The sequence below is a fragment of the Siphateles boraxobius genome, unplaced genomic scaffold (assembly GCF_051911475.1).
Source record: "Siphateles boraxobius isolate OS27281-9 unplaced genomic scaffold, OSU_SipBor_1 35, whole genome shotgun sequence".
In the NCBI taxonomy this organism is placed as follows: Eukaryota; Metazoa; Chordata; class Actinopteri; order Cypriniformes; family Leuciscidae; genus Siphateles; species Siphateles boraxobius.
In genome coordinates, this window is record NW_027508975.1 from 1,759,253 (window position 1) to 1,781,583 (window position 22,331).

General features: G+C 37.2%; 1 protein-coding gene across 1 annotated transcript in view; it reads left to right on the forward strand.

The window, feature by feature from the left end:
• Nucleotides 1-22,331, forward strand: part of csmd3b (CUB and Sushi multiple domains 3b) — a 487,110-nt gene that overhangs the window by 260,213 nt on the left and 204,566 nt on the right. Inside the window, exons 8-10 of the mRNA XM_077195799.1 lie at nt 3,087-3,174; nt 5,594-5,718; nt 14,978-15,099. Coding sequence (XP_077051914.1) covers nt 3,087-3,174; nt 5,594-5,718; nt 14,978-15,099 — 335 coding nt within the window. The remainder of the gene's footprint in view (nt 1-3,086; nt 3,175-5,593; nt 5,719-14,977; nt 15,100-22,331) is intronic.

Sequence of the window (22,331 nt, forward strand, 5' to 3'; positions counted from 1 at the left end):
AATGCTCATCCATGTATTGTTTTTGTAAATTGTATTACTTGCATAAGCAGTATGAACTAAACTTTAATATGTTCAACTATTGTTTTTAGGGTAAAAATACGTCGCTGTCGGGCAGAAACATCCAAAACCGTGGAGAAAAACACTGCACTTTGTATTGGTATTGCTGGTATTATGGCTATATATATGGTCAGACACTTGCATGTGTCATTACATTAATAACATTGTACCAAAATCAAGCCCAATTGGAGTTTTTTGACCAGCTGCAGGCTTTAATGTAATTGTTCTTTCTGAATAAGAGGGAAAATCTAATTTTGTGTCATTTTTCATGTATAAGCTGAACACCATCCAGTGCACTTGTAGGGCTCAAAGCATCACAGTGTTTGCTAGCTTCACAAGCACCTAAATCTGTAACCTAAATCCCACGCATGTCTGCAAATACACCATGCACTCGTGTGCAGATACAACAATGCTTCTTTAACATATTCACACTACTCCTACACTCAATGATGTTTCTGAATGTTGTAGGATTGTTCTGAATCAAACATGCAAACTTTTTTTCAGGGTTGATTTGTTTTAGTTTTTTTCAGCCATTATTTGAATGGATGAGTTGAGTGGTGAATGAGGAAATGAATGAAAGGATAGATAGGTATAGAGTGATTATATGTATTAACCAAATCTCACATATTACAGACATTCATCAGAAACGGTCTGTTTTTGTGTGTTAACTCACACCATGTTCATTTCTTCATGTGTAGTTTTTGTTATTTGCTGTCTACATTCATCACATCCTGGAGATTTCCATTCAAGTTAAACTCTGTCAAGTCGAGATGTTTTCCCTGATCTTTTTTTCACCGAGGTAAATAACCAATTTTTGATGCAAGGCAGCTGGATATTATAGGCACCGTGTGAAAGCATTAATGGATAAATCATGCCGTGTAGACATTGTGTATATTTTATAAAGAATTGTTAGACTTTATTGACATACACAAAAGTGAGGTAGTTAACATGAACTACTTTTGGGAAGTCCCGTAGTTTGGCATGCTATAGCATATTTTTTATATACTGTATTAAATGTATTTACATATTATCTTAAAATCTTGGTAAAAGTCCATGGACTTTGGATGTCAATTGTCAGGTAAAGTAGGAGTTGCTTTGAAGTAGTAAGCATGGATTAATGGCATGGATATTAATGGTAATTAACTTAATCACAGAGTGGGCTGAGTATATCAATGTTCAAAGCTCTGCAAAATACAGGAAAATCACATTTTGAAAAGCTGTTGCTTTTGATGTTAGTCAAACTTTTACCCGTGCATTGAGAAAATCAACCTTTGTATTGGTTTGACATTTGCATATGCTCCATTTTCCCATTGCACCTTTCCAGAATCTTTAATAGTTAATGAAGAAGCCAGATTGAATCTGTAAAAAGCATGAAAATGGATACTTGGAAGAAAAGCAGGTTGAGGTAAACGACAACCTTTGCAGAAAAGTACATAGACGTTTCATGATGTTCTAAAAGCTCTGACGTGAATTGCCTCTTTAAATGAGACTAATTGCTAAAGCTGCTTGGATGAATAAAGAACAATCTATCCGTTTTTCTTCCATTTATAATTTGCAAGATATTGTTTTTCCTCATTTGTTTTTCTTGTTCTTTTCCTCAGATTCACTCAGTGTTCATGTTTAAATCGCATGTATAATGTTCCATTGTCTCATCTTGTGCTTTTCATTACCTTTAACCTGTGGGATGAATCCCCTAAACAATTGCAGCACTTAAGCATGCAATATTTCCGCAGAAAAAGCTAAAATAGCACTGTCATGAGTTTTTAAATTAGGTCAAAGACATTTTTTCATAATTTGCATAATGTAGTAAATTGCTGTTAAAGCGACGAGAACAGCGTGTGCGAATAAGTTCCTCCATCAGTAGGCATCCTTCATTCTTAGTGAATTCCTCCTCCTGTGTCATGACCACATTTACATCATTCAATCGCAAGCCATTTCTGGAGAGACATCTTGAGCCTCATTTAAAGGGATTGAACATCCAGCAGGTGCTTACAAGTCTGAATCAGTAAACAGAAATTAGAGGAAGCCACCGTTCCTCATTAGATTGTCTTAGGAATTAAAAGTTTTAAGGACAGTTAAACAAATGCAAAGACATCCACTAACGATATGTACAGCTACTAAGACTGGTACAAAAACAAATCAAGTGCATTTGCACAGGAAAGTCATTTGAGCTTCTTTAATATGGTCAGGATGCATAAAAAGTGAGTGTCTTCAATACAGTGGGAGTCATTTTCATTTTACAGTGCTGTGCTTGTGTGCATGCTGACGATAGTGAGCATTTCTGCATTGTGTTGAAACCTCTCTTTGCTCTAATCAGCATATTTGGACTGCATGGTTAAATTAAATATTAATTGTGCATTAATTTCATCACCCCATAGACGTACAGTACAAGTGTGTATGTGCGTGTAAAGGGCTGCATTTGAAGTCAGGTTCACTCGGTTGGAAAATGAGAGGTGACATGGTCGTCTGAACCTCAGATAAAAAGACTAGTCACATGGCCCATGCCAACAACCAACTCAAACTTCAGTCTTTTTTAGATTAGATCACGCAAAACAAAGAATTTATAATAGCTTAAATCAATAAAATTGATTCATTAAATAAATGTGTATATATTGCACAAGGGTTACTGCGCAATGTCCTTGAGTCAGCGTTTTTTATTTTTTCTGACATAGTGTTCGACTATAATCTCCATTAATACTACTGATAATAAAGTATGCCCTCAATTTAACATGAAAAGCTGCTGATACGATCTGGGATTTAGTCAGTATCTCCACTTTCAATGATGTAGTCACACTCTTACAAAGCGACAACTGCACTGAGACACATTACTGGGGATGTGTTAGCGGTTATCAATTAGATGATTCAAGGGTGTGTGTGCGTTGTGTGTTTGTGTCTGTTTTCACATGTACTGTAAGCTCCACCTCCTCTTCAAATCGTTCTGTGAAGCCGTTTGCATGAGGCTTGCATGACGAAAACGAAGTTTATCAGTATGTTTGTGTCTAATGGCTAACTGTGCTCTGAATTTGCAGTAAACGAAGGAGGAATCAAACAGGCCTCTAACTCCTGTCCAGACCCGGGGGAACCTGAAAATGGCAAGCGCATTGGCAACGACTTTAGGTAATCACTCTTAGGTACTGTGTGTCCCAATGAAGACTTCGCTGGAAGGTGACTGTTATTCCCGCATTCTCCACCAAGACTGTTAGCATTGGATGCTGATAATTATATTCCGTTGGATCAATCGAGGCATTCTGAAGTTTCCTATATATGGCCCCGATATACTTCAAGTGAATTCGGAGAACAAACTTCGAACTACCATTGGTTTCGATCAAAATCAGGCCAAATGAAGTCCGTTTGGAGTTTGTTTCAGGAGTACAGAACAGCTTGCCAAAGCGAACTTTCCAGAAAAGTTCACTCTGGCTGGTAAACGGCTTCGAACTACCATTGGTTCTTGGTGATTGTGTAATAGGGATGTGTGGCTCTGAGGCTCCGCCCTCTTTTACCATGTCGTTTCTTCTCTAACCCGTCGCGGTCAAACGTCTACTAGTGAAATCATGAACAAAATGGAGAGCCGCTTTAAATTACGACATAATTCTGATATAGACACTGATACTGTTTTTTAAGTTTAATACTCTAAAGCTGCTTGTTTCAAAGCAATCTAATGTATATAGTTTAGGGTGACCAGAGAGATTGGCTGAAATTCGGGACTGGGGGGACGGGTGATGGGTATAGGCCTACTATAATATTAGACTACATAGCCTATAATAAAAGATAGTGATTTTCATACCTGAACCAAACATATTTTTATTCAAAGATCAACAGTCTGCCATTAGTGTTTAGTCTGCCACTAAAAAGCGGCGTGTTGAGGTTCCGGTACACCAGCCATGTCAACGAAACGAATGAATGAAAATGAGCTTATCAATGCATATCTAAATTCGTGCCTACGGTATCTTTGTAGAACTTCAAAAAAAGAAACAAAAAAGAGGCTGCAGCCAATGAGCAGCCGGCAGGGGCCCAACCTCCACGGACAGTTTTTAATGTTTTATCAGACAATCAAGATTTTGCTTTAGTAGAATTTTCGGGACAATTAGGGCCGGATTCGGGATTTGGAACAACAGCTTAGATTTCGGGACTGTCCCGAATTTTTCGGGACGTCTGTTCATCCTAATATAGTTCTATATAAATAAACGTGACTTGACTGGAGTGCTGAACTGCAGAGCTAATGTAAATATATCCACATCGCTATGATCAGATGCTTTCTTAACTTGTTTTCTCAGCACTGTCATTTTCGTTAAATGTTTATCTTGTTATTGAAAGAAAAATGAGCAGCACATATTTACATCTTTATCTAAACGGCGTCGGGATGTTCGCTAACATTATACCGTTGCTCACGTATTTCAAACTTCTTTATACCCCTAAGCAAAGTATGAAAAAAAACTTTGCGGTGAGTATATGGTGGTCTTAATATTAGCCATCTTACATGTAATCCATTAATGTAATATTTCTGCAGTGTTCGTCTTGTTGCTTTGCATATTTTTTTCTTAAGGTTATATACAGATAAGATCATTTCAACTCAAATTAATTTTTCATGTCCACATATTTGTTTATTGGATGAGTAGTTGTGTAATAACTGGGATAATGCACAGTCAGCCCTTACATATACAATTTTCCAAGGAGAGAAGAAAACAGTATTATGGATACAGCGCTTCTACACTGAGGCCTGTCATTAATATTGTAGCATCTGAATATCTTACAGTAGTGTCCTCTGTTTAGCAGTCCCAGAGCATATAAATCAAGTTCTCCAGGCCAGACCCTTGCAAGACTTTCCCAATGTCAAGCTAATACCAGCTCCACAGGGAAGCTGACAATAATGTGAATGGAGACACTAATTAGGGCTAGCCGATTCAAATTGCGACACTTACGTTATTCCAGGTTTTTGTGTAACTTGGATTGCAGAAAACCCCAGTGAATCCTCCCGAAGCGTTTCATGTTTGGAAGCATAGGTTTTTACATGCAACAACTGTTTGTGGTTTCCTCAAATGAAAGTACATGTAAGGTCAGTGTCGGAGTTTGCCGGGTGGATTTGTTGAGATCTGTCCACCCCCAGATTGAAGGAAGCATTGAAGAAATGTAAAAAGCTTCATACTAGAGTTTTATGGAGTATCAAGGTGCACCACCGTATTGATTGCAAGGATAAGACGCTCTTTTGATATGTTTTCATTTATTTATCCCTCTCTTGTGCATGTTGCACTACTTTCCTCTCTAACTTTGTGTTTGTATGTTGTGTGCTTTCATAGAGCTGAGAGTATACGGCATATTTCATTTAAAATGTAATTTTTTGTTGAAAGATGCACAGTATTTTTCGGTGTCTTCTTGGCTGAATGACTGATACCATGGTACACAACATTATATATAACCCAGCTTTAAGCTCTCACGGCCTTACTTTCATGTGCATCTTTCACCCTGATCATTGAGTCATGCTAATGGTTTTGTGTTGGATCTGATTTGTTTGTCATTGTGTTCATATGGGTCCCCACAGTATTGGTTCGACAGCCCAGTTCACCTGTGATGAAGATCACGTTCTTCAGGGCTCCAAGAGCATCACGTGTCAGAGAGTGGCGGAGGTGTTCGCAGCATGGACTGATCATAGACCTGCCTGTAGAGGTGAGTCTGTCACTTGCTAACCACACTGAACATCTGTATATGTTTCTGTTCACATTCAATAAGTCTAAATCAGATTAATGTAATGGGTGTGTTCACACTTGGCAGGTTTGTTTCTATTAAAACGAACTCTGGTGAACTCAAAGTTCTCCAGAGTAAAGGGGTCATGACAGGGATATTTTATTACTTTAATGTGTTTTTTGGACAAAAATTGTATGTATGTGGAAAAAATATTATTTTCAGGCTTCAGCTGCTTTATGGCTTGTCAGTAAATGGGCACTGTTCTGATTGGCTAACGTCATTGTGTGGGGGAAACGTATCAATGCACACTCACTAGTGTTTTGAAATTATTATCTATAAAAAAACACTTTATAAAACAATGCATTTTCATACATTGTTTACTTACAGTTTGTGATGCAGCTGGTTTCAGATCTAATAGAGTTCATTGTGACCCTGAATAAGTTGGAAAAACAGAAGAAAAAAAATTAAGCTAAGAAATTCAAAGTTTAATTAAGCAGAACTGGCAGATTTTCATTTTGTAAACTGACATTTGAATCGCTCTTTACTTGAGATATTTGACTAAGCTAATACATACATTTAACTTAAAATGATTGTATAATCTCAACTTAAATATTTTTAGTAGTGGAAACTTGGCTAGAAAGTCTTCTAAATTAGTATAGAAAAACATTAAACGCTACTAAATCTACATCTTAGCATTAATTATGCACAAAATACGTTATATAGTACTTAATTTTAGCATTTTATCTCCCTTTTGAGTGTCATGACAAAGCATGCTGTGAAATAGAAATCCCAGCCCGGTTTCAGTTAAATTTAAGTTTGTCAAAATTAAAAGAAACAAGTTCATAAAACTCAAAACAATTCAGAACTAAACAGTTCAGATTACTTAAAATCTATCAGTTGTGCGAACTCAAAAGAAAAAGAAAGTTCTAAATACTCATAAAAGTTAAAGGACAAGTTCAGTATTTTACACAGCCCTGTTTTAAGATCGTTTCTGATGAAATAGAACGGTTAAGATTGAAATTTGGACAAATGCTGCTGTCCCGAGAATTTTCGGTTTCTGTGTTAGCACCCCCCCACCTCGACAATGGTTTCATAGGGGCACTGGAACAATCATTCATAACACGCATTAAACTTTAGTTTACAAAGACGTGAAACTCAACGAGTGGTCTGGGGTGTTCACTGATATGCTCACACAAAAATCGCTGCAAAAGATGTACCGTACCTCACAGAACATCCAATCCAAGTTAATGGAGTTGGAAAAAAAACTACGATAAAACCTGTTGGAAAGCATCTTTTGCAGCGATTTTTGTGTGAGCATATCAGTGAACACCCCAGACCACTCGGTGAGTTTCACGTCTTCACAATGAAACCATTGTCGAGGTGGGGGGTTGCTAATACAGAAACCGAAAATTCTCGGGCCAGCAGCATTTGTCCAAATTTCAATCTTAACCATTCTATTTCATCAGAAACTATCTTAAAACAGGGCTTTAAGTGTAAAATACCAAACTTGTCCTTTAATTTGATTGAAATAATTTGTTTAATTTAAGTTGACCCTACTCAAACCAATCAATTATTTTGAGCGTTAGGGTTTACAGTGTTGGCTACTTCCATCTTTCAATAAAAGTTTATTTGAAAATTTTTGTTTGCACTGGGCGTTCATTTACGAAACAATCTGCAGTCAAATACTCCGAACAACCATATAATGTCATTAATGTCATTAAATAATGCCAAGATGACATTAAAAATAAAGCATGCACTTGTTATTGACGCTTCAGAAGTCTGTACAGCTATGCAAACGAGCAGTTTAAACAGGACATATCAAAGGAAATTTCCTTTGCCTTCCATTTGTCCTGTTGTCAGCAGACTCTTGTGAGGAGTACGTCAGAAACTGAACATCTGTATACTGTATTCAAAGGGTGGGGCCTATACGCCGTACGAGATAATCATATCGGTTTGAAAAGAGGTTGAGTAAAGGATTTTTGGGTGAACTATCCCTTTAAGATCAAACCTGCACAGTCTTTATAGGTTGTCAAGCCTTCTCTTATTTCAGCATTATGAATTTGGGTCAGCCATCGAGAAGAGACGTTTGGTCTGAATACATGATAAGATTAATTATAGCTAGAAGGTGTAGGTTAGAAGGAGTAATATTAATTAATTTCAGGAGTGTTTGCAGTTGTATAGTGACAAGCTTACTAATCAACTTTTTTTTTACACTGGATCTGATAGTATTGCCATGGCAACTGCTAAAATTCAGAGCAGAATTTGCATGCCGGCAGTGACTTCTAGCTTTTCACAGCCCTAATGGCTTTAAGTGTCAGTCGGCTGCCCGGGGCAAACAAACAGGAATTGGACTGTCTCCATCATACCAGAGGACACTTTAATCATAGCTCAAATTGAAAGAGTGACACTTTCATCAACATTTAGAGATTATGGGATGTTTCGCTTTTTTATTTCTATTACTTGCTTATTTTAAATACTTGTCATTAATTAAGCAAGCTCAACAGTCATTAATTAATTTAGCTATATTTAAGTTGATTCTTGTCTCTGTTTTTAGTGTTTATTTAAAACAAGAGAATCTTGCTATCATTGTAGTCTCCTGTCTGTTAGTTAGCAGCTTGCATGGTCTTTTAACAGCAGAAGTGACTAAAATCCCAGTCGCACAGGGGTGGGAACGTTGTAAAACTGTGGCGCTATTAGCACAAACGATGTGTTTCCATGCAGTGTGATTTACATAATTTCCTTTTATGAATATTATCATGTATTTGCCTGCATTGTTATCATCAGTAAAGTGGCTTTGTTGAGCTACAGAATTACTATGCATGTAAAATTATAATTATTTTAAACCACAGCATTCATAAATGACTTTTATTGACATATTTTTTTAGTTTACGTTCCATGTCTTTAAATTAAAGCATAAACTGGATAATAAGGGCGATATTAAATTGTCATATGGTCACTTTACTGTGCTCCCCGCCTATGTATTTAATTATATTGCTGTAGCTTTTTTTTCCCCAGTGACCAATTGCTCTTAAAACATGTGGCATGGGTTTGTATTGTTCACTGTCACAGCTGTGGATAGCCGCTAATGAAAGGGTTTGCATGTTCTTGTGGTGCCATTTTTCTTCAGTTTCAGAGCAGGCACATTAGGATTTGTGGCTCAAGCTATTGGCTCAAAATCTTCTGTCTGGAACAGAGAGTACCTATGAGCAAAAAGCTCTGCCAGAAAGCTCTGCACTAGCCAAGCAACTGCCATTGATATGAAAGTTAATGCTAAAATACTCTGCAGGTTTTATAGGCCTCCATGAGCAGAACCCAGACAGTGCGACCCCAAGTGGCTAGCTAGCGAAATTTCTAGTGATCGAGTTTGTCTAATCAGTTCATTTTTGTGCTTGTTTATTAGCGGATAGAAAAAGACAGAGAATTTACTGGGCACAGGTGGCCCTCGCTAAGTCAATTGCTTGCGAATGATGTTTGGTAATCTTTGTCTTTTGAAATAAGAGAAGGCAATTGGTCTTGATGTAGACGGACGAGTAGCTTTAAAATAGGTGATGTTGTTTCTAAGATGGACTATTAATGTGTGTTTGGATGTTTTGTGGCTTTAAGGCCAAGGAATGCAGGAAAATAAAGGTGTGGAACCGTGTTCGAGGTTTAATGTTGTAATTGATCATTCTGGGTGGCAATTGTTTTTTGCTCAGCCTGTTCCAATGTCTTGGAGTCTCCTAATCTTTATGCTTGCCGCTGACTTGGCCCATTTTCCCTGTAGAGGTCGGCTTCAGTGTCATGAAGTGTAAAACCACAAATAGGGGTGAATATACAAGGGATGCATTAAGGAGGATATTTTATTTGGGGGATATAGGCAGTTATCTTGATACTTAGGACTAAAAGCTTATCCGAATGCCAAACCCCTGTTGGAAAGCACCGGCAATGTTCTTGATTAAATGATCCGATAATGTAAGAATCACAGCAGGCAGTCAGGCTAATGCACTTTTAAACCAAAGAGGAAGCAAAAAAAGGTCAAATTAATTTTAAATTAACTGTGTAAATCTTTATACAACAGTTTATCCGGTCCTTGACTTTGCGGCATAGGATTCAACAGCGGTGTGGATTGTGACTCTTTCCGTAGGTTACATAGTTATGCCAGTAGGTGGCGACCAGTGGCTTTTCTTTATAAATTAATTGCTGAGACATTCATTCAACCCATTCGTTTATTAACAGGAGCAGAATTGTCTGCGTCAAAAATTGCATACTTTTAAGTAGGTACTTTCAAATAATTAATTACTTTGCAGTTGTATGAATGCGTATAGTATGAATGAATACTACATGCGTAATGTTGTCATTGTTATGTGTCCTACCAGCATCTCTGACATTAACAAATCCTCTCCCGTGGCCTCATGGGATAGTAAAGATGTTAATCTTTTGTTGGTGGACCACAAATAGAGTAACTGCAATATTGTATCTAAAATGTTAGTTAGCCAATATTAACTACTTATTTTTTATTTAAAAAAGAGAATAACGCAATGGCGTGTGTGGTGTTGCTTAAATTCACCTTTCTATACAGCGTGTACAGTGGAAATTCAGATATGAATCTGTATCCTTTTGTTTTTCTTTCTTTTTTACCTTTGGCTTCCCTTGTAAACAAATGTCAGTCTTGCTCTCTAGTCGTTGTTTTGTGAAGGTGGGATAAAAAGTGACAGGTTATCGTTGGCCAAGTAATGAATTGTTTGCTCATCCTGCCCTTTAATTTTATAGATAATTTCTCTGTGGCTGCTTTGCTACAGGCGAGAGAACCGAGCCAAGGCCGTTCATTTAGCAGGCCGTAATTGAGCTGTCAGGGAAGGCACAAGCATGCGCAGATGTACGTCATCGTGAGAACTGATGTAGGTTTCTGGACCACTTCCCTGAGCTCTTAAATCGCCAGCTTGTCCATAAGTCGTTGTCGCCGGTGTGTAAGAACAGTCCAGCAACACTGAGACGCAGGGACAGGAATAACAGCTGGGATGGACAACAGCTGTATACACTGCGTCAGTAGCTCTTAGTATCACAGAAAAGTGGGAAGGTGGGAAGAAAAGAAAAGTGGGAAGGACTGAGAGACAATATTAGTGAGATGAGATAGCATGATATGGAGAGAGAGAGAGACACACACAGAGGGTAAAACAAATAGTAGAAGTGTGTACTGCCTTTAAAAAGAACAAGAAGACTCAAACCACTCAACATTTGTGTTGATGAGATCTTTGATGCTAGAGAAGAAGAGAGAAAAAATGCAGTGTGGTGCAAATTGTTTAGATGTTGGCTGTCTGTAAGATTTTTTTATTGGCTTTGAAGTCATCAAAGCTGCATTTATTTGATTCAAAATACCGTAAACTGTTTTTTGTTTTGATATATTTTAAAATGTAATTTATTCCTGTGATAGCAAAGCTGCATTTTAATCAGCAATGACATATCATGTTATTATCAATATTAAAAACAGTTGAGGTGGTTAATATTTTTGTGGAAACTGTGATAATTTTTTTCAGAATCATTTGATAAATAGAAAATCTAAAAGAACAGCATTTATTTGAAATTTTGTAACACTCTTTTAAGTCACTATCCCTTTTAATCAATTTAATGTATCCTTGCTGTATATAAGTATTAATTTCATTACATTTCATTAATCTCTCTGTAAAAATTTATAATAAAACAAGGATACACTTTGTTTTATGTTGTAAAAGTCCCCCTGTAGTCAATCATTTTATCCCTTAAAACTCATCTTTAATCACCAAAATTACATATTTAAACTTTTTTCTTGAAAAAGAATTTATTCATCCCTTAAAATAGCTTGAATGTAACTCTACACCCATTTACTATACGCAGTTCTATGTATATGCAAATGAGCCCCGCCTCCACTCACTCACTCAGCTCAGGCGTGCGTTTCCCAAAGCCAACTATGGTCGCAAGTTCCGTCGTAACCAATAGAGATCAATGGAAATTGTGATCATAGTTGGCCAACGATGCTTTTGGGAAATGCACCTCAGAGATCCACTCGTTGACGATCACACGTTGATCTGATTGGTTACAAGGTAGTTTGTGACGTCAGAAACACCAGCGATTTCAAACCGTGTTTTTGAGACTGTCTTTGGTTTTCTTCAGTTTTATGGAGAAAATACTCAGGAATAGTGTTGACTTGTGAATTTGCACATGGTCATACAGCATATTAAAAATACCACATAGACATTTAAACAACATTAAAAGCTTGATTTCACCACAGGGGGACTTTAAATCTTGTATATGTTCAGTTAAAATCTAAAATCTCACAAGATGGTCAAAATCGCTTAAATGTTTGGCCTAGTTACATTTTACACATTTATTGTTTAAACAAAATGTTTTTGTAGATTAAAGTAGATGCAATTTATATCGTAGTAAAGTAGACTAAAATGAACGCTACATAAATTAAATAATAAACAAAAACCGTGCTGTCTGGTGTAAGAGAGAAAGAGTAAATGTGTTGCAACAAATAACTTGTAGCCAGGGACAGAAATCATCCTGTAATGCTCAATTGCTAGCTGTGTCAGATTTGTGTTAAGGAGTGCCTGCAGTTTTCTGGACAGCTGCCGTCGTCATCGGGGGTCCGTGTGTTCAGAGAACATGACCACCGACTGCGCAGACTTACCAAAACCACCATCCCCTTCAATCTTATCCACTCCAGAACACACTCAGTATGGATGAGAAGTGTGTTTCTGCAGGTGTCCACTCCTCCATATTTATCTGTCTCACACACACACACACACACACACACACACACACACACACACACACACACACACACACACACACACACACACACACACACACACACACAGACACAAACACACACACACACACACACACACATAAACTCACACACACACGTGTGACGATTGACTCTCAGCAGGTCTATAACCTTTAGCTCTCGACTAAATCACTACATTTATGTCACTTGGGTCCCTGTTTGTTCCTGCAGTTACAGGCTGCACAAACTAATTGAGAAGATGCCAAATGAAATCATGCAGAAAATTGCCTACATCCATATATATATATATATATATATATATATATATATATATATATATATATATATATATATATATATACATATATATATATATATATACACAGTATATTGTTTTTGACACCCCAGGGGTATGCTGAGTTAATCATAAATTTCAGTTTATCCATTCAGTGGACCTGACACCTGAAAATCCTCCCACTCCCTTTCATTTTGGGGATTTTAAAAAGTATATAGTGGTTAAACAGGTGAATTTGTTATTAAGCGAAATTAGAGGTAATTGTAAAGCTTTGCTAGAACAAACTTCTTAACATCGTTACTGTACTTTGCAACTGGTGGGTCGTGTTTTCTGAGAGGGGTCATTGACAGCAGGGAAAAACAATGTTAAATAATGAACCAAACTTAGCACAATTATGTCATGCTGTTGACAGCCATAGTTTTTAACAGCAAAATGTAATATAATAAGTTCATTTAATATCATGCTGAAAAAACACGTGCTGTTTGTTAAAAAATGTATTTAGTAGACAATTGTTTGTTCTAGGAAAAGAGTGGGGGAAAAAACGTTATTATTTTGTTGTTTTTTAACCACATATTCTTTTTTACTTGGGCAGATAAAATATATGAGAGAATGTGACTCAGACTACATTAAATAAGAGATCACTTTCAGCAGGGATAAATATGATTTGTGCCAACCACAATATTTTTAGTGCCGTGAATAATTGGCTGTCGAGAGCATGAAGCCATTGAGATTCAATTTTGTATGATGAACACTTTTGGTACTTGATGGACCACTCGTTGTCCAAAGTGAAATCTGGGTTTTCATGATTGAATTTCTAAAAACACATAATTTTCTCCCACATTCTCCATTGTTGCAGCTCCTCTCTATGAAGCCCCTCCTTCTGAAAAGCACAATGTGCTCTGATTGGTCGGCTGAATCAGTGTGTTGTGATTGGTCAAGCGCTTTGAGTGTGTTTGGGAAATGTCCCGCCCCTTACCATAAACAGCAGTTTCAACACACTACTAACTAACTCAACCAGGCCCCGCCCCTTTATTCTACGTATTAATTATTTAAATGAGGAATATTGTGACGTGTTCGTACCCGGTAGAAACTCAAGACTACAATGAAGGCGTGCCAGGGAGTTCAGAAACACTGACACTGATATAGAGAATAAATCCTGCTGGAGGAACTTTGTGTTTCGTAAATTTGCAGAGCTTTTTCATGCTCAAACAGCAACATTACACACTAAAGCAAGTTGAAAATGTGAAAAAGCACAATAGGAGCCCTTTAATAAACACAAACACACTGCCCTCTGCTTTCACTGGCAGCACATAGGTTTATTGGTACAGTATAGGCTATTCCTCCCTCATGACTGTTGATTCACACATACTCCTCATCATTGCAGGCTAAAGTTTATTCCGGATGCCAGACTGGAGAGGGCTTGTCACAGGATACTTCTCTAATTAGGAGCCCCTTGACGAGAGCATGACTTTCAGAGGGAAAAGTACGCTTTTGGGCCTGAAGGAGCCTCATGGTTCCCAGTGCTTGCCTGAGATAATGAGTTATTCATTTTCAAAAGCAATCAAGATGTCAGGAGCTGATAGTGAAACCTGCTGCCGTTGGAGATAATGCCTCCTTGTCTTTTCATCAAAGCCCCGTCACTTTGACATCAACCATGATAAATGCGCCAAAAATACAAGAGGCTAGATTTGAGAAGGCGTAAACCCGTAGTTGTCAATTTTTAAGATATGACTGTCACTGGCTTTGGGAGAGAAACACCAGAGCGTGTCTACTTAGCAAATTATAAATGACATTTCTATATTAAGATGACGAATCAGACCCAAGTGTGTTTGGCTAAGCCTGCTTCGAATTAACTCGTTTAGCCGGCATGAAGTTAGTCATCTGAGGATTTGATTGGATTGCTAATCGTTGACAAATTAAGACGGTCATGGATGACTGGTGGAGGCTTGTGGCTTATATTCCAATATGAGCCATGCAAATCCCGCAAAAACATTTTGAGCGTTAAGTGAAACTCAATCCCTTGAGATGGCAGGGTCACAGTTTTTTTTTCTTCTTCTAATTATCAAATCAATAGTAGAAAACATTACGTGGCGGCTGACCACTGCTCAAACCAATTAGTTGAGACCTTCACATGCTTTTGAAGGGAAACGGCACATTCCTGATTGTTTTTCTCACTGTTTTCTCTCTTTTCCTTTATACAGTGAAAACTTGTGGATCAAATCTTCAAGGTCCGTCAGGGACTTTCACCTCACCGAACTTCCCCATTCAGTACGAGAGCAACTCCCAGTGTGTGTGGATCATCACAGCCAGCAATCTAAACAAGGTAACAGCAAAAATGCATGTTTGATAATGTCGTGTATAGTCTAACATTAAGGTTGTACAAGATCAATGTTTTTTCATGATTCTGGAAAAATAACTGTTGTTTGGCTTTCTGGCCGTCCTTCGGATGTGTGTTGCGCACACAAAACTTCACACAGCGCACAAGTACCGAATTGATTTATTTCTCACATCTTTTTGCGCATGGATATTTAAAGGTGCTCTAAGCGATGTTGGGTGACGTCACTTCTTGTTGACGTTCGAAGTATTGTCAAACAAAACGGAGGCTTGCTAGACCCTCCCTCCTCCTCATCCGCGCACTAACCCCCCAAACCCCGCCCCCAAATCCTTCTCGTCGGTTATTGGCTGGAACAGTTTGTTATGTTTTGTGATGCGGGTTAGCCCAGTTTGTTTTTTTTGCCGTTTTTGGAGCCTGGTGTGTCTGCAGAGACTGTGTTTTTTTACAGTGTGTTCACGGGACAGGCAGCTAGCGGATAGTGAGGAGATGTTTTGCTGTATGTGACAAAAAATGTTTTGGCCTAAAAAACGCGTCCATTGCTTAGAGCACCTTTAAAGTAAGAAAAAAATAGGCCGTCTTATTGGCAGAGGCTATTTACATTAACTCCGCCCATTGACGTCTGGTTGGGCCAGACAAAATTACAGAAATCGCTGGAACGTCAACAGTAGCAATAGTGTAAGCAATAGGCTAAGGTGCTAGGCGGAAAGTTTTGACGCTAATCAACCCGAGTTCAAAACTGCCTTTTGCCGAACTCGCTCTACAAACTTTTTCCATCACATATCAGATCAGAAAGGCATTTAATTTCAAGAAAATATTCAAAAAGTGGAAATAAAGTATCGAACGTATGTGTTATAATAAAGTGTTTATTGGTTAGGGGTAGGTGTAGGGAGGGCTTTATTGTCCCAATAAGGTGCCATCCATTTAATAATTTGAATAAATATAATAATTTACACTCTGTTATTATTGCATATCGTTTAATGTACAACAACACTCGGGTACAAATAGCATCTGCCACTATTTATAAGTATGAATAGCATCTAACTACTATTTACACTTATTGCAAAGAAAATACTGCTATTTTTACAGATTGTAAATAGAATCTATCCCTATTTTCACTTAAGGTCCTTGCACACTGAGTCTGAAACTTTCGTATGCATTTTTTCATATGTCCCAAGCGCCGTTTAAGATGTCGGGCAGTCCTTCTTGTGGAGCCCTGACTGTGGTCCACATGTTGGCATTAGTATTCTGCCGTGACTCTCCTCAGCTTCTTGTACAGGGTCTGTGCTGATGCTGTCGCTGTATCAGAGAGAGAGAGTGAGTGCATGGGCGTCTGATCATTCGACTGCCCTGTCTCTCCTGGCCTTCTGTGAGATTGCTCCTGACCTCCTCCCTTGTCCATTTTTGCAGGTTATTGTGGCCTTGCCCCCTACAAACACCTCCCTATCCATCCCTTCTTCCCCACAAAGCCCTTGTGCGTTTATAGGGAACTGCATGATGGGCTTTGTTAGTTATGTGTGTATAAAGGTGAAGAGTGTCTGTTTTATTGCTCTTCTGGGTTTTATAGCCACACTTCAGTTTAATTCCAACATTTTGAGATGCACCCCCACAAGAGCTACAATGTGTGAATGTGTGTTGGGAGATAATCAGAGTATAAATATGTGAGAGAGAAAGAGAGAGATGTTACTAGGGTGGAGGATTCGGTGAAGAGCCAACAATGAAGGGGGGATCATAGGGAATCGTGAGGAAATAATTTGTCTTAACGATTCTGGCTCCATTAATTATTCTTTTGAATTTGAAAAATAAATATTTGAATACATTTGTAGAATTGCGGATTATTGCAATTGTAAATATAAAGCAAATAACACAAAATGAGACACATGACGAAATTAACTTTCACTAAAAGGATCCAGCTCAGAAGAGTCGTGTTTTGATCTCTTGGTATATTTTTGAAGTACTTAAAATAACTTGTTAGAGTCATTCCCTCGAGAATCGGACTTCACTGGTTGATCTTTATGTTTTTGATTCTCTAAAACGGACTGTTTCGTAAGAGTTATTAGCTTCACTATTTACACTGTATTTTTTTGATTCACTTAAAAGAACCAGATCATAAGAGTCATCCGCTCATGAATCAGAATTCACTGTCCACACTGTAGGTGTTTTGAAAGGAATCAAAGTTCATTGGTCTCACTTTTTTTGAAATCGTTCTCAATGGTTCTCTCACTTCAGCCATGTCTTTATTGTCATTGTGGGACCTTGCAATTGATTTCAGGTGATGTGACTCACTAACATTGCAATTCATCTTGAAATAGAAGATCTATTGAGTGCAACAAACAAAAACCCTGAAATATTTTTCCTAACCTCAAGTCAAGGTCTCTGAGATTGACTCTTTCTATGGTGGAATGATACACACAGGCAATAAATTAAAACGAACAAACCGTTTTCTCAGTTCAGAATGTTTGGCCTTCTCCTCATCTGCCTACTCGTAGGTTTATAAAGAAGTTTGGTGCTTATCTAAGTACTTTTTAAAAGTAGAGGGTCCGGATCATGCCAACACTCTCTTACTTTGATTGTTCATTCATACATTTTCCCAAACTTATGCAGGCGAATCACTCCAGGTTTGAGTTGGAAAGCTGCATTACAATCCAACTTTCTCAGGACCATTTAAATGTTCAGAAGGCCGTGATGAAATCGTCTGGACGTTTTCCCATCATATGATGGATGAAGGGTAGCATGAAAGCCTTGTGGGCCATAAAGATGCTTTTTTTTCTTTTCCTACTTTTTTCAGTTCGCATTGGACCACTTTAAAAGGTCTGGAACTCTGCCAGCTCGAATAGAGACGCTTGTGTTCTTTCCCCGCAGCCTTGGCTTTGGCGTGTTGTTTTCAATAAATCAAAGAGTTCGTAGAATCTTCTCTAAGAAAAAAACGAACTTTCCCCATAAGATGGCCAAAACAATGAGTCAGGCAGTATCAGTGGCAAGTCACACTTTTTTGTATTTTTATTTATAATATTTCCACCATTATTGTGCAGGAAAGCACATAGTTCATTGAACACACCATTGTGTTATTTGGGCATGTTGTCACACTACATGAGGAAACCTGCCGTTGAATAGCCTATTATAGGCTTTTTAGCCAATTTAAACAGTAAGATGAAATGAAGCATAATAGTTTTTTTTTTCTAACAGAAAAAATAGGCAACATACAAATATATATTAAACTGTTGTTTTGCCAAACAGAAATACAACCGAAATACAAGGCTATAATTGCAATGGCAATTGATGTTTTGAACATGTAAAACGGGGATGAGCACATTAGGCTGACCACCTGTGTGACGACTAGCCCCAGTTTCCCATGCTTTTTATTTAATGATGTGCTTTTTGAACCCATATTCAGCCATTATGGTGCTAACCCTAATGCACTAGCCCCCGTTTTACATATTCAGGAAAGCAATTGCAAATTTGTTGGAATTATAGTTTTGTACTAATTTTAAAACGTTTTACAAAAAGTTCAATTGATTTGTGGGTTTCACTTAATTACAGGAAAAGCATGTGGCAAATTCATTCTTCTACAGAAGAGAAATGCATTTGCAGCACAAAAGTGCGTTATTTATTTAAATGCACCACCGTACACCCTGTTACAAGTGAGCAATTGCTAATTGTCTTTTACAGCCTATTGCTCACTTATTTTGGCAAACTATTTTAGGGTGGCAATTTATTTCTACAGCACTCAGTTCTTTAACCTTGGCGAGAGTGACTTGAATTGTGTCAGGGCTTAATTCAATTTAGAGTCCATTGTGGCACTTTTGGATTGTGGGAATGTAGGAGACAATGTCAGTTTGGTTTCTTTTTGTTGTTTGCTTTTTGTTCAAATTGAGATAACGGAAATAATAAACGGATCACTGGTTTACCAAGGGATTTGTTAACTCCGCTTAGCTCGGAGCTCGCCGTGCATATAGAATCAAGGCCATTGCATCTGGCACATTTGGCCTTATTCAAAAGCAGAACGAATTTCTGTGTAATTTGTTGATAAATACAGTACATGCATTGAATTCAAAGGGACAAATTATGAAGAAATGGTATTATGTGCGATTCACACATAAATTGGTTGATGTTTCATGAATGAGGCCCAAAATGTGTTCATCCTCATTCACATTTACAGCTGTTGAATTGCATCATCAGGTTTCAAAAGGAGACGTCTGCAGTAAACATGGCTTTGTCCATTTGTAGATGGTTGTTTTTCAGAGTTCAGTTGTCCATCCTGAATGGAGCATGACCTGATTTATCAAGCAGAAGCTAAAATGCTGTCGCCCCATTGGGCTTTCATTTTAGATTGATGCCCAGATTGGGCATTAACCTCAGAGGGAGCATCAAAGGTCAGGTCATGACAGGCAGAGAAACATATGTCCCCTCATCCATGCTCAGACTGTTCAGTTCAAGTTGCTTTTCTTTTTGTTTCTTGTCTTCCATTTGATTTATTTAGAGTAGAAGCAGCTAATATCAAATAATGATAAGTATTGAGCAGGTTCTGACTAACTTAAACACATCTGAATGGCCATTGCATTCATGCGCTCAGCAAACATGTATGTGTTTGGCTACAATGCTCAACGCTGCAAAAAGAAACCTTTGACGCTCTTTTTTTAGAGCGCTCACACAAATACACACGGGAGAGTTTGACGTAGACGCCTCTCAGCAGGTACCAGATTGTTCTCTGGTATCGTTACAATAACATAACATAACATAACATCAACATATTACAATGATTTCTGAAGGATCATGTAACATTGAAAAATACAGTCTGTTTTACCTTTGTTTTCTTTTTTTATATATTTTAAAATAAAATGTATTCCTGTGATGGCTGATATTTTAATTTGTGATAATATTTTTTTTTTTACTTTATCTTTGATCAAATAAATGCGGCTTTGGTGAAATCTTACCGACAACAAACTTTTGAACCGTGCAGTGGCAAAAAACAGTGGTTTTTGCACCGTGCAGTGTTTTTTTTTTTTGTGATGCGCTGAAGTAAAAATTCTTTATGCACTTGGCCGGAAAACGAACCCGAAATGATTTAAATCTCATTTTAAATGATTTGTTTGTAATTTTATTAATATTAGAATTTTTTATTAAATATAATAATTTTAAAAAATCTGAATTAAAAAAAATATAAGTCAATAAATTACAATAACCACACGTTTATTTAAATTAACACCAAAATTGGATATAAAATATATTAAAATAATATTAAATATACATTTTCTGCCTTTTTTCTCTTTTGGCCCTAAACAGAAAATACCATTTTTGGTGCATCCCTAATATTTTTGGTTCAACATTCAAGTCTAAACACAAAGAACGGATTTGAACGGATTCCGAACACACAAACATGTAACAATACCCACATACACAAGGGTCTTCCTCAAGGTGAAAGCAGAAAACAAGCTGCCAGGATGTCAAGCTCCCATAGTGCGGTTCGTAGTGTCATTTCCCCTGATTAAGTTCACAGAGATGGGATCTCTGGTTTCTCTAAGCCAGGCTACTTCAACTGTCACACAATCCTGCTGGGATTTACTGCCAGTACAGTCTCGTGTCTGCAGTCTCACCCAAGCATTTCACAGATGCAGTTTAAAAACAAGAATGAGAGCAGAAGCCATCATATGACCGCTGCTCAGAAAATTACAAGCTTGCTGCAAAGCAAAACACTGAGTGTTATACTTCAAACACTATTTGTTCAGGTCAATGCATTGCAGAACTGTCAAAAAAAAAAATACAAAAAAAAAAATTATATATATATATATATATATATATATATATATATATATATATATATATATATATATATACACTGTATATGAACGTACTTTAATCATATTGCTGTTGCTGCAATTTATTAAATGCAATAAGCCACTTGAGGTTATGCTAAAATGATTTTACATCTGTGTTTGTCATTCTTAAAAACACCCCTAAGATGTAAAATCAGTAAAACTGCAAATCACTGTCATCTGCTTATTGCTTTAGTTCAACACTGTGTTCTGTATTTTTTTTTTTTTTTGTCCTAAAAGCTTTTTATAAATATGAAGAATTTTTTATTGCCATCATGTTCACTTTCTTCTGTTCACTGAATTTCCAATCATGTCACTCAAATGAGACTATTTCAGTAGTTTTACCTGGAGCAGTATTTCAGTAATATCATGTCAGCCCTTCAGCACATGCGAGCTGTCAAATCAGGACCATGTCAAACGACAGAACTGATGAACAAAAGTCACAGTCTCAAAGTGACAGGTAATGCAGTTTGGTCAAATAAAAGACATTTGCAAGTAAATGTACTTCAAAATCAAAAACCATGAACTGAACTGACTTCTTTACTCCATTAGCCTGCATTAAAAGCAGAAAATGAAACAATGGCTGACCTATTCGATGAAAATAATGTTTTTTGAATATTTACATGATCACAGGCGATGACAACAGGGGCCTCAAAATCCCAGATTAAATTTTCAGTTTCTCTTCAAAACATCACAATGTGTCTGCTTTGGTTCTGGCTCCCTGAAGGACAATAATACGCCATGAAGAATCATACATTTTCCTTTCATCGCTGATAGTGAAAAGCAATTAGTAAAAGTTTTAAAGCCCCTGATGTAAGGGTGTGGAAAGAAATACATCCTGAAAACAAGCCTCTGGGAATCCCATTATTGACAAAGATAAAAGGCATGATTGAAAAGATTATAAACAACTACTGTGTAGGGTTGTCAAAAGTACCAGTACTTCGGTTCCAAGTCGATACTTACTATAAATGTTAAAAAAGTTGTGTTATGTTATGCTGTGTTATGATATGTTATCTTATGCTATCTTTTGTTGTTATGTTATGTTATGTTATGTTACATTACGTTACGTTATGTTATAGTACACAACGCTACGTTACGTTGTTATCTTATCTTATCTTATCTATGCTATCTTTTGTTGGTATGTTATGTTATGTTATGTTATGTTATGTTATGTTATGTTATGTTATGTTATGTTATGTTATTGTTATGTTATGTTATGTTATGTTATGTTATGTTATGTTGTGTTATGTTATGTTATGTTATGTTGTGTTATGTTATGTTATGTTACGTTACGTTATGTTATGCTACACTACGCTACGTTACGTTATGTTATGTTATGTTATCTTATCTTATCTATGTTATCTTTTGTTGTTTGTTATGTTATGTTATGTTATGTTATGTTATGTTGTG